General features: G+C 40.1%; 1 protein-coding gene across 1 annotated transcript in view; it reads left to right on the top strand.

Moving 5' to 3' along the window:
* The window catches only part of LOC139753853 (probable G-protein coupled receptor Mth-like 3), a 111,109-nt gene extending 107,038 nt beyond the window's left edge, over positions 1-4,071 (top strand). The window contains exon 9 of the mRNA XM_071670790.1: positions 2,617-4,071. Coding sequence (XP_071526891.1) covers positions 2,617-2,881 — 265 coding nt within the window. The 3' untranslated portion in view covers positions 2,882-4,071. The remainder of the gene's footprint in view (positions 1-2,616) is intronic.
* The last annotated feature ends 8,179 nt before the right edge of the window (positions 4,072-12,250 follow it).

Below are 12,250 nucleotides of genomic sequence, written 5' to 3'. Positions count from 1 at the left end.
CCATGGTTCCATCCGCTGCCAGATCCACTCCCAGATATCTAAAACACTTCACTTCCTCCAGTTTTTCTCCATTCAAACTCACCTCCCAATTGACTTGACCCTCAACCCTACTGTACCTAATAACCTTGCTCTTATTCACATTTACTCTTAACTTTCTTCTTCCACACACTTTTCCAAACTCAGTCACCAGCTTCTGCAGTTTCTCACATGAATCAGCCACCAGCGCTGTATCATCAGCGAACAACAACTGACTCTCTTCCCAAGCTCTCTCATCCCCAACAGACTTCATACTTGCTCCTCTTTCCAAAACTCTTGCATTTACCTCCCTAACAACCCCATCCATAAACAAATTAAACAACCATGGAGACATCACACACCCCTGCCGCAAACCTACATTCACTGAGAACCAATCACTTTCCTCTCTTCCTACACGTACACATGCCTTACATCCTCGATAAAAACTTTTCACTGCTTCTAACAACTTTCCTCCCACACCATATATTCTTAATACCTTCCACAGAGCATCTCTATCAACTCTATCATATGCCTTCTCCAGATCCATAAATGCTACATACAAATCCATTTGCTTTGAAGACTGTATGTGAGAAATATATATATATATATATATATATATATATATATATATATATTTTTTTTTTTTTTTTTTGCCGCTGTCTCCCGCGTTTGCGAGGTAGCGCAAGGAAACAGACGAAAGAAATGGCCCAACCCACCCCCATACACATGTATATACATACGTCCACACACGCAAATATACATACCTACACAGCTTTCCATGGTTTACCCCAGACGCTTCACATGCCTTGATTCAATCCACTGACAGCACGCCAACCCCGGTATACCACATCGCTCCAGTTCACTCTATTCCTTGCCCTCCTTTCACCCTCCTGCATGTTCAGGCCCCGATCACACAAAATCTTTTTCACTCCATCTTTCCACCTCCAATTTGGTCTCCCTCTTCTCCTCGTTCCCTCCACCTCCGACACATATATCCTCTTGGTCAATCTTTCCTCACTCATTCTCTCCATGTGACCAAACCATTTCAAAACACCCTCTTCTGCTCTCTCAACCACGCTCTTTTTATTTCCACACATCTCTCTTACCCTTACGTTACTTACTCAATCAAACCACCTCACACCACACATTGTCCTCAAACATCTCATTTCCAGCACATCCATCCTCCTGCGCACAACTCTATCCATAGTCCACGCCTCGCAACCATACAACATTGTTGGAACCACTATTCCTTCAAACATACCCATTTTTGCTTTCCGAGATAATGTTCTCAACTTCCACACATTCTTCAAGGCTCCGAGAATTTTCGCCCCCTCCCCCACCCTATGATCCACTTCCGCTTCCATGTTTCCATCCGCTGCCAGATCCACTCCCAGATATCTAAAACACTTCACTTCCTCCAGTTTTTCTCCATTCAAACTCACCTCCCAATTGACTTGACCCTCAACCCTAGTGTACCTAATAACCTTGCTCTTATTCACATTTACTCTTAATTTTCTTCTTTCAACACTTTACCAAACTCAGTCACCAGCTTCTGCAGTTTCTCACATGAATCAGCCACCAGCGCTGTATCATCAGCGAACAACAACTGACTCACTTCCCAAGCTCTCTCATCCCTAACAGACTTCATCCTTGCCCCTCTTTCCAAAACTCTTGCATTCACCTCCCTAACAACCGCATCCATAAACAAATTAAACAACCATGGAGACATCACACACCCCTGCCGCAAACCTACATTCACTGAGAACCAATCACTTTCCTCTCTTCCTACACGTACACATGCCTTACATCCTTGATAAAAACTTTTCACTGCTTCTAACAACTTGCCTCCCACACCATATATTCTTAATACCTTCCACAGAGCATCTCTATCAACTCTATCATATGCCTTCTCCAGATCCATAAATGCTACATACAAATCCATTTGCTTTTCTAAGTATTTCTCACATACATTCTTCAAAGCAAACACCTGATCCACACATCCTCTACCACTTCTGAAACCACACTGCTCTTCCCCAATCTGATGCTCTGTACATGCCTTCACCCTTTCAATCAATATATATATATATATATATATATATATATATATATATATATATATATATATATATATATATTTCTTTTCTTTCAAACTATTCGCCATTTCCCGCATTAGCGAGGTAGCGTTAAGAACAGAGGACTGGGCCTTTGAGGGAATACCCTCACCTGGCCCAATTCTCTGTTCCTTCTTTTGGAAAATTAAAAAAAAAAAAAAAAACGAGAGGGGAGGATTTCCAGCCCCCCGCTCCCTCCCCTTTTAGTCGCCTTCTACGACACGCAGGGAATACATGGGAAGTATTCTTTCTCCCCTATCCCCAGGGGGCTGTTTTATGTATAAATAAATCAGCATTTTTCGAACACTTGATGGGTATTTGGAACTTTAAGCTGTGGAGCTGCTCATCAATTCTCTGAGAATATATTTTAAATCAACTACCCATTTTCAAATTAGGAAATAGGTTTTATACTGCAGAAGATATATCTATTTTTACAAAGTTGCCTTTATTATTAATTACTGATTTCTTATTTATAATGATATTCTAACAGGTTTGCAACAGATGTTTTGAATTCATCTCAAGGATTCATAGTGTTCCTCATCTTCATGAAAAGTGAAAAGAAGCGTGAATTGGTAAAAGAAGCCTGGAATAGAGTTACTTCTTCAGTTTCAAATACAGCAAGAAAACTCTCTAGGAGTGAAAATCCGGGAGCCACTTTTCATGTAGATATAGCATCATCATCTCTTTCTGTACCTCAGGAACACCCTGTGACATTAGGATTATCTCAGGAAGACCAAGGAAATAGCAATGAATAATACTGAGGAAATCTTAAAGCCCCCAAAGTCCAAGAACTGTGTTCTTGTAGATCAAGTGTCATGACCAATCTGTTGGACATCTTTCTTGCTCATGATCATTTTACATCTTTCCATCTCATGTTTCATTAATTTGACTGAAATAGTGTGTAATTGATTACAAACAACTTCCTTTACTCTATTTTGATTCACTTGTATTTCTCAATTTGATTCACATGTCTTTCAACCTGTTCATCCATTAGCTTTAGGCAATCCTTATTAATGCTTTAATTGATAGAAAATGAATGTCAATGACTTTGTGTTTATAGCATATTTTTTCTTGTATTTTTACTGTTTCTTACTTCACCTGTGTTTTAAGTTGATAAACCCCTGTGATGGCTTCACTGCCCCTCTTATCTTTTAAGTGAAAGGCTGTCTACCCTGTAAGTCATTAATTTCAATCTTTTTCTCTCTTTTTATCTCAATTTTGTTATACCTGTGGTGGGATAATGTTTCATCATCCACCTTTATCCTAAACAAGGTTCTCATGTTCCCCTTTGATTCCTAACTTCTTAGTTACTATGGGTATTCCACTTGTAATTGATCTCAATTCTTCCCCAAGGTTTTGCATCCTCCATTTATGACTATGTATAATCTCTCTGAACTGACATGGGTAATTATCCTTACCTGAATATCTTTTACTGCCTTCCATATCCCTTTCTCCAAAAACATGAAAGGAATCATCCATGCTGTTTGTCTTCAGCCTAGTTGGTCTCTTTTGATATATGTGTTCTTCAGGCTTTTCAGCCATAATGGAGATGCAGTTGTAGCCTTGTCATCAGTGCATTTCAGACTTTTCCAGTATCAGGTCACCTTATGTACAAGGCTGTATTTTCACTGGTTTTATTAACCATTTTGCTTTTACTTATAACTGTATTGGTAACTGTATTCACTTCATATGACTAATTACTAAACTGTAAAACTTCTCTTCTGTGGCTATACCAAAACAGACTACATATGTACAGGTACACCACTGATTTTCTGGCAGTCTTGGTTCCAAAGCCATGCCTGAATAACGATTTTACCGGACAAACCATGGTCACATAATAATGATTGATCAACACACCTCTAACCCACTAATTATACATCTCCCATGTGTCTAAAGTATACTATGGACTGCTAGAAATTTGAATTAAACAAATATTAAATGTAAATTAGATAAATAAATGAAATACATTATACACCTGCTCAGGACTGAGGTGCTCGTCAGCTATGAGTTTCTCAAATTCGACCACATACTCAGCAGCTCCTTTGTGGTTTGCAGACTGCTTTTCTCGGCACACTTTATTCATGGAAATTCCATGACACTTCTTGAATCTTTGAAGCCATCCTTCACTATGATTACATTCATGTTGTAATTTAAGTTCTTTATGGAACAACTTGGCCTGGTTCATTATCATGCTACCTGACAAGTCCACTCCATCACTCTGACGCTGTCGAAACCATTCCATCACCTCTCGATCATGCTCAGTACTCTTACCATCTTTCATAGTTTTTCTAATCACCATTTGCTTCTTGGAATTGCTGTCTGCATAAAATTTCAATATTTTCTCCCTTTGCTTCTTTATATCATAAACAGTCAACAAGCCAATACTGTAGATGTCATGCAGCTTACACACCGAAACACCACAGTTCATTTTTTTCAACAGTTCTACTTTATCTCGGATCGATATGGACTGGTGTTTACATTTGACACCACGACTGACATTCTCATGTCTTAAAAGCCATACAAACCACCTTAGCCTGACACGGGCCCTCACGACATCGACCACCTTAGCCAGACTCGGGCCCTCATGACAATGACCACCTTAGCCTGACGTGGGCCCCTTATGACACTGGCCACCTTATCCTGACACGGGCTCCCATAGCTAGGGTTGAATTTAAGCAAATCAAGCTAAGAATCTCACATAATTGCGGTATCACCACCAACAAGTGCAGTGTTAAGAATGTAAATAAGTGCGCCCTACACACAATGCCACCTGTGGCTGCCCAGTAAACTAGTCTGGTGGCCTCAGTAATTTCAAGTTCCCTCATGTAATTTTGTCTGGACTAAAAGAGGTACCGAATCATCAGTTGCCGGAAATTCAGTGATGTACCTGTACTTGCACTAGTCTAGTGACGTAGTATCATATACCTTGTTTCAATATTGCTCCTCATTCAGCACATGATTTTGGTTGTCTTTTACATTAGATTCTCAGTCTGTATCTTCCCACTTGCCTGTAGTCTTACCAATTTTTAAGTGTACAACTGTAGAAATTTTTAATATTGTACAATGTATTATCTAGTCATTCCTTAGAAAAGTAGATAAGTTTACATATTAATTAGTGTCCACTTGCTTGAATCACTAAGTTAACCATCTGTCAGCTCTGCTTTCCTTATTTTCTTTGTATTCAGAGTTGTTTTCACACCACTTGCAATTTTGATTTGCCTGATATACCTCTGAATTTTCTTTAGAGCTTCCTCTTTGGCCAAAACATAATCTGTGGGTAAGAACTTGCAGGGTTTCTTCCTTCAGTTAATCCAGTAGGGAATGTTTCTCTTTTGCTGACCCTTGCCCCATAATTTCCATCCTTAAATTCCACTAAACAGTTCCTCTACCCAATAATGTTAAGATTACTGGCCCCACAATCACTTTTTCTCTTCAGTTTTTGCACAATAGATTTATCATAGACAATCCTGTTTCCAGGTGCCACAAATCAAAATAATGTGATAAACTGTTTGTGCACTAAATGATGGAAATTTTACTCTTGGGTCCCAAATTTTTTAAGATATTATTTATCATAGTGTATGGTCTTTAAAACTTCTTTGTAGTGTAAGCATTGAGAAGTATCTGTCTTTTATCATGATTCACCTCTCTTATTACAGAAATATTTCCTCACATATTTAAATTTCTAAAAAGGAAAACAGACGAAGGGGTCAAGTGGGGAGTGCTCATCCTCCTTGAAGGCTCAGACTGGGGTGCCGGAATATGTGTGGATGTAACCAAGATGAGAAGAAAGGAGAGATAGGGGATATGTTTGAGGAAAGAAACCTGGATGAGTTGGCTCTGAGTGAAACAAAGCTCAAGGGTAAAGGTGAAGAGTGATTTGGGAAAGTCTTGAGAGAACAAGAGCTGAAGAAGAAGTAGCACTACTCCTGAAGCAGGAGTTGTCGGAATATGTGATAGAGTGTAAGAAAGTAATTTCTAGATTGTGTGAGTAAAACTGAAAGTGGATGGAGAGAGATGGGTGATTATTGGTGCCTATATACCTGGTCATGAGAAGAAAGATCATGAGAGGCAAGTGTTTTGGGAGCAGCTGAGTGAGTGTGTTAGCAGCTTTGATGTATGAGACCGGATTATAGTGCTGCTTGATTTAAATGAAAAGGTGAGTAATGTGGCAGTTAAGGGTATAATTTGTGTACATGGGGTGTTTAGTGTTGTGAATGGAAATGGTGAAGAGCTTGTGGATTTGTGTGCTTAAAAAGGACAAGTGATTAGGAATACCTGGTTTAAAAAGAGAGATATACATAAGTATATGAATGTGAGTAGGAGAGATGGTCAAAGGGCATTACTGGATTATGAATTAATTGATAGGCATGTTAAAGAGAGACTTTTAGATGTTAATGTACTGAGAGGGGATGTTGTATGGATGTGTGATAACTATCTTGTGGAGGCGAAGGTGAAGATCTGTAGAAGTTTTCAGAAAGAAGAGAGAGAGAGTGTTGGGGAGAAGAGAGTGGTGAGAGTAAGCGAGCTTGGAAGGGAGACTTGTGTGAGGAAAGCACCAGAAGAGATTGAGTGTAGAATGGCAAAAGGTGAGAGCAAATGACATGAGGGGAGTGGGTGAGGAATGGGATGTATTTAGGAAAGAGAGATAGCTTGCGCAAAAGATGCATGTGGCATGAGAAAGGTGAGAGTTGGGCAGATTAGAAAGGTTAGTGAGTGGTGGGGCATAGAAGTAAGGTTGTTAGTGAAAGAGAAGAGAGAACTGTTTGGATGACACATGCAGGGAAGATGTGCAAATGACTGGGAGATGTATAAAAGAAAGCAGCAGAAGGTCAAGAGAAAGGTGCAAGAGTTGAAAAATAGGACAAATTAGAGTTGGGGTGAGAAAGCATTGTTAAATTTTAGGGAGAATAAAAAGATGTTTTGGATGGAGTTAAATAATGTACATAAGACAAGAGGAACAAATGGGAACATCAGTGAAGGGGGCAAGTGGGGAGGTACTAACAAGTGTGATGAGGTGAGAAGATGAAGTGAGTATTTTGAATGTTTGTTGAATGTGTTTGATATTGTGGCAGATATTGGGTGTTTTGGTTGGGTTGGTATGCAAAATGAGAGGGTCAGGGAGAATGGTTTGGTAAACAGATATGTAGTGAATGCTTTGCAGAAGATGAAGGCTGGCAAGGCGGTGGGTTTGGATGGTATTGCAGTGGAATTTATTAAAGAAGGGGTGACTGTGTTGTTGATTGGTTGGTGAGGATATTCAATGTATGTATGGATCATGGTGAAGTGTCTGAGGATTGGCAGAATGTATGCATAGTGCCACTGTATAAAGGCAAAGGGGATAAAGGTGAGTGTTCAAATTACAGAGGCATAAGTTTGTTGAGTATTCCTGGGGAATTATATGAGAGGGTATTGATTGAGAGGGTAAAGGCATGTACAGAGACTCATATTGGGGAAGAGCAGTGTGGTTTCAGAAATGGTAGAGGATGTGTGGATCAAGTGTTTGCTCTGAAGAGTGTAAGCGAGAAATACTTCGAAAAACAGATGGATATGTATGTAGCATTAATGGATCTGGAGAAGGTATATGATAGGGTTGACAGAGATGTTTTGTGGAAGGTTTTAAGAGAATATGGTGTGGGAGATAAGTTGTTGGAAGTAGTGAAATGTTTTACCTACGATGTAAGGCATGTGTACAAGTAGAAAGAGAGGAGTGTTTGGCTCCCAGTGAATGTAGATTTGTGGCTGGGGTGTGTGATGTCCCCATGGTAGTTTATTTTGTTTATGGATTCGGTGTTTAGGGAAGTAAATGCAAGAGTTTTGGAGAGAGGGTCGAGTATGCAGTTTATTGTGGATGAAAGGGCATGGGAAGTGAGTCAGTTATTGTTCACTGATGATACAGCTTTGGTGGCTGATTCGGGTGAGAAGCTGCAGAAGTTGGTGACTGAGTTTGGAAAAGTGTGTGAAAGGAGAAAGTTGAAAGTAAATGTGAATAAGAGCAAGGTTATTTGGTTCAGTAGGGTTGAGGGACAAGTTAATTGGGATGTAAGTTTGAATGGAGAAAAATTGGAGGAAGTGAAGTGTGTCAGATATCTGGGAGTGGACTTAGAAGCGAATGGAACCATGGAAGTGGAAGTGAGTCACAGGGTGGGGGAGAGGGCGAAGGTTATAGGAGCAATGAAGAATGTGTGGAAGGAGAGAATGTTATCTCGGAGAGCAAAAATGGGTGTTTGAAGGAATAGTATTTTCAATAATGTTATCTGGCATGGGCTATAGCTAGGGCTGTACGGAGGAAGGTGGATGTGTTAGAAATGAAATGTTTGAGGACAATATGTGGTGTGAGGTGGTTTGATCGAGTAAGTAATGAAAGGGTAAGAGAGATGTGTGGTAAATAGAGTGTGGTTGAGAGTGCAGAAGAGGGTGTGTTGAAATGGTTTGGACATATGGAGAGAATAAGAGAGGAAAGGTTGACAAAGAGGATATATGTGTTAGTTTCCTGCCATGTCCCCTCATCAGTCTGTAATTTTTTTTAGTTATGAACTGTTCAGTATCTACAACATATCGCTTCAGAAACTTGATTATCGCATTCCCCTCTTCCTTAGACATGGATAATTCTGTTGCTGCTTTTACCTGTAACTTAATTTTCTTATTTCTGGTACAGTCTCTTTTGCTTACCTCTATATCTTTATCCAGCATATTAAATGGGGTGATTAGAATGGGGGCATGTACTCGAGCTAGAGTCTAATGAATATTTTTTATACTTTTTAAACATTTATAAGTCCACGAACATAATATTCCTCCTGATATAGTGGGTATGAAATTTTGGGGATAATTTGGGTATTATGTGAGCCTGGATTTCTCTCTTTTTAAGCACAGAACAGCTATGTTAGTTGCCTCAGATTAGAAACTGTTGCACCTCCCATACCTGGATTATTAGTTGATTGTTTACTAGCCCATTTTAAAGGCTGTTGTGCATATAAGTTATGTGGAGGCTCCCTTAGTGCAGGACCAAACAGTTTTTGAGATCAAGCTTTAATGGTTAGAAGTAAATTTTATCACATACATTTCCTGACTTAACATATATTTCAGTAATCTACTGAAAGGGATGCAAGCTATTTATTCCAGTCATACTCACATCACAATAAATGATACATTTAAAGATAATTATATATGAGGTAGTCCCTAGGTAATCATAAGTTAAATTCTTGCCCTTCAGGCTCCTTCATTTGCATATCTGCATGTTACCCAGATATGGATGATGAAGTCTATGGGCTTCATACATACTACGTAGCACCTTGTGATCATTGCTCTATATATTTAGGCTACTTTTCTTATTTGTGGTGACTGATCTATGGCTCTGCCAACTCAGTGTGAACTATTGCTCCACATATACTCATATGGCCTTGTACAATGGCATGTCCTTACACTTTTTCATGCATTTTATGTGCTGACACTTTTGTGCAGGTTAGGAAAACCTGCATGGATGTGAAAGGTACTAAATTCCTGGTTCCACCAGCCAGTGAATAATGTCCCTGAGAAGTAGATGCAGTTATGTTACAACAGCCCACGATCAGGATTTCTCATATTTTGAAAATAAAGTAATGGTGTCCTTTCTAAATAAAGACAGTATTTCAATTCACTGCTTATGATTGAAAATTCCTCAAATATACTATAGGTACAAAATATACATCATTTCTGGCAAAAAAGATAGACTTTAAGAATATCAGAGCTCTGGAGGGAACAAGGAAAAGTGGGAAAGCAAATTGGAGGCGAGAGGATGGAGTGAAAAAGATTTTGAGCAATTGGGGCCTGAACATACACAGGAGGGTGAGAGGTGTGCAAGGAATTGATTGAATTGGAATGATGTGGTATACTGGGGTTGACGTGCAGTCAATGGATTCAACCAAGGTATGTAAAGCATCTAGGGTAAACCGTGGAAAGGTCTATGGGGTCTGGATGTGGATAGGGAGCTGTGGTTTTGGTGCATTACACATGACAGCTGGAGACTGAGTATGAGCAAATGTGGGCTTTTTTGTGTGTTTTCCTGGCGCTACCTCATTGAAGTAGGGGGTAGCGATGCTGTTTGTTGTGGGGTGGAGTAGCACCGGAAAAAGATGAAGGCAAGCGAGTATGAATATCTACATGTGTATATGTTCGTGTATGTGTATGTATACGTTGATATGTTTATATGCTCTCTCATCCACAACAGACTGCATACTTGCCCCTCTTTCCAAAACTCTTGCATTCACCTCCCTAACAACCCCATCCATAAACAAATTAAACAACCATGGAGACATCACACACCCCTGCCACAAACCAACATTCACTGAGAACCATTCAGTGCAGAGGAGGGTGGAATTGCTGGAAATGAGATGTTTGAGGACAATATGTGGTGTGAGGTGGTTTGATCAAGTAATGAAAGGGTGAGAGAGATGTGTGGTAATAAAAAGAGTGAGGTTGAGAGAACAGAAGAGGGTGTTTTTGAAATGGTTTAGTCACATGGATAGAATGAGTATGGAAAGATTGACCAAGAGGATATATGTGTCAGAGGTGGAGGGAACGAGAAGTGGGAGACCAAATTGGAGGTGGAAGGACGAAGCGAAAGAGATTTTGAGCAGCCGGGACCTGAATATACAGAAGGGCGAAAGGCGTGCAAGGAATAGAGTGAATTGGAACGATGTGGTATACCGGGGTCGACGTGCTGTCATTGGATTGAAACAGAGCATGTGAAGCGTCTGTGGTAAATCGTGGAAAGTTTTGTGGGGCCTGGATGTGGAAAGGGAGCTTTGGTTTCGGTGCATTACACATGATGGCTAGAGACAGTGTGAACGAACGTGGCCTTTAGTCCAATCCTACCGCTACCTCGCGATGGGAGGGGGGTTTCTATTTCATGTGTGGCGGGGTGCCGACGAGATTGAATAAAGGCAGCATGGGTATATATGTATATGTCTATGTATATATATTTATACATTAAAATGTTTAGGTATGTATATATGCTTGTGTGAACGTGTATGTATATACATTTGAATGTGGGTGGGTTGGGCCATTCTTTTGTCTCTTGTGCTATCTCGCTAACACGGGTGACAGCGACAAAGTATAGTAAATGAAATATATATATATATATTTTTTTTTTAACTTTCTAAAATGGGAAACAGAAGAAGGAGTCACGCGGGGAGTGCTCATCCTCCTCGAAGGCTCAGATTGGGGTGCCTAAATGTGTGTGGATGTAACCAAGATGTGAAAAAAGGAGAGATAGGTAGTATGTTTGAGGAAAGGAACCTGGATGTTTTGGCTCTGAGTGAAACGAAGCTCAAGGGTAAAGGGGAAGAGTGGTTTGGGAATGTCTTGGGAGTAAAGTCAGGGGTTAGTGAGAGGACAAGAGCAAGGGAAGGAGTAGCAGCACTCCTGAAACAGGAGTTGTGGAAGTATGTGATAGAATGTAAGAAAGTAAATTCTCGATTAATATGGGTAAAACTGAAAGTTGATGTAGAGAGATGGGTGATTATTGGTGCATATGCACCTGGGCATGAGAAGAAAGATCATGAGAGGCAAGTGTTTTGGGAGCAGCTGAATGAGTGTGTTAGTGGTTTTGATGCACGAGACCGGGTTATAGCGTTGGGTGATTTGAATGCAAAGGTGAGTAATGTGGCAGTTGAGGGAATAATTGGTATACATGGGGTGTTCAGTGTTGTAAATGGAAATGGTGAAGAGCTTGTAGATTTATGTGCTGAAAAAGGACTGATTATTGGGAATACCTGGTTTAAAAAGCGAGATATACATAAGTATACTTATGTAAGTAGGAGAGATGGCCAGAGAGCGTTATTGGATTACGTGTTAATTGACAAGCGCACGAAAGAGAGACTTTTGGATGTTAATGTGCTGAGGGGTGCAACTGGAGGGATGTCTGATCATTATCTTGTGGAGGCTAAGGTGAAGATTTGTATGGGTTTTCAGAAAAGAAGAGTGAATGTTGGGGTGAAGAGGGTGGTGAGAGTAAGTGAGCTTGGGAAGGAGACTTGTGTGAGGAAGTACCAGGAGAGACTGAGTACAGAATGGAAAAAGGTGAGAACAATGGAAGTAAGGGGAGTGGGGGAGGAATGGGATGTATTTAGGGAATCAGTGATGGATTG

Source organism: Panulirus ornatus, chromosome 15, assembly GCF_036320965.1.
Source record: "Panulirus ornatus isolate Po-2019 chromosome 15, ASM3632096v1, whole genome shotgun sequence".
In the NCBI taxonomy this organism is placed as follows: Eukaryota; Metazoa; Arthropoda; class Malacostraca; order Decapoda; family Palinuridae; genus Panulirus; species Panulirus ornatus.
Note: the sequence above shows the minus strand (reverse complement) of the source record. Positions and strands in the feature narration are given on the sequence as shown.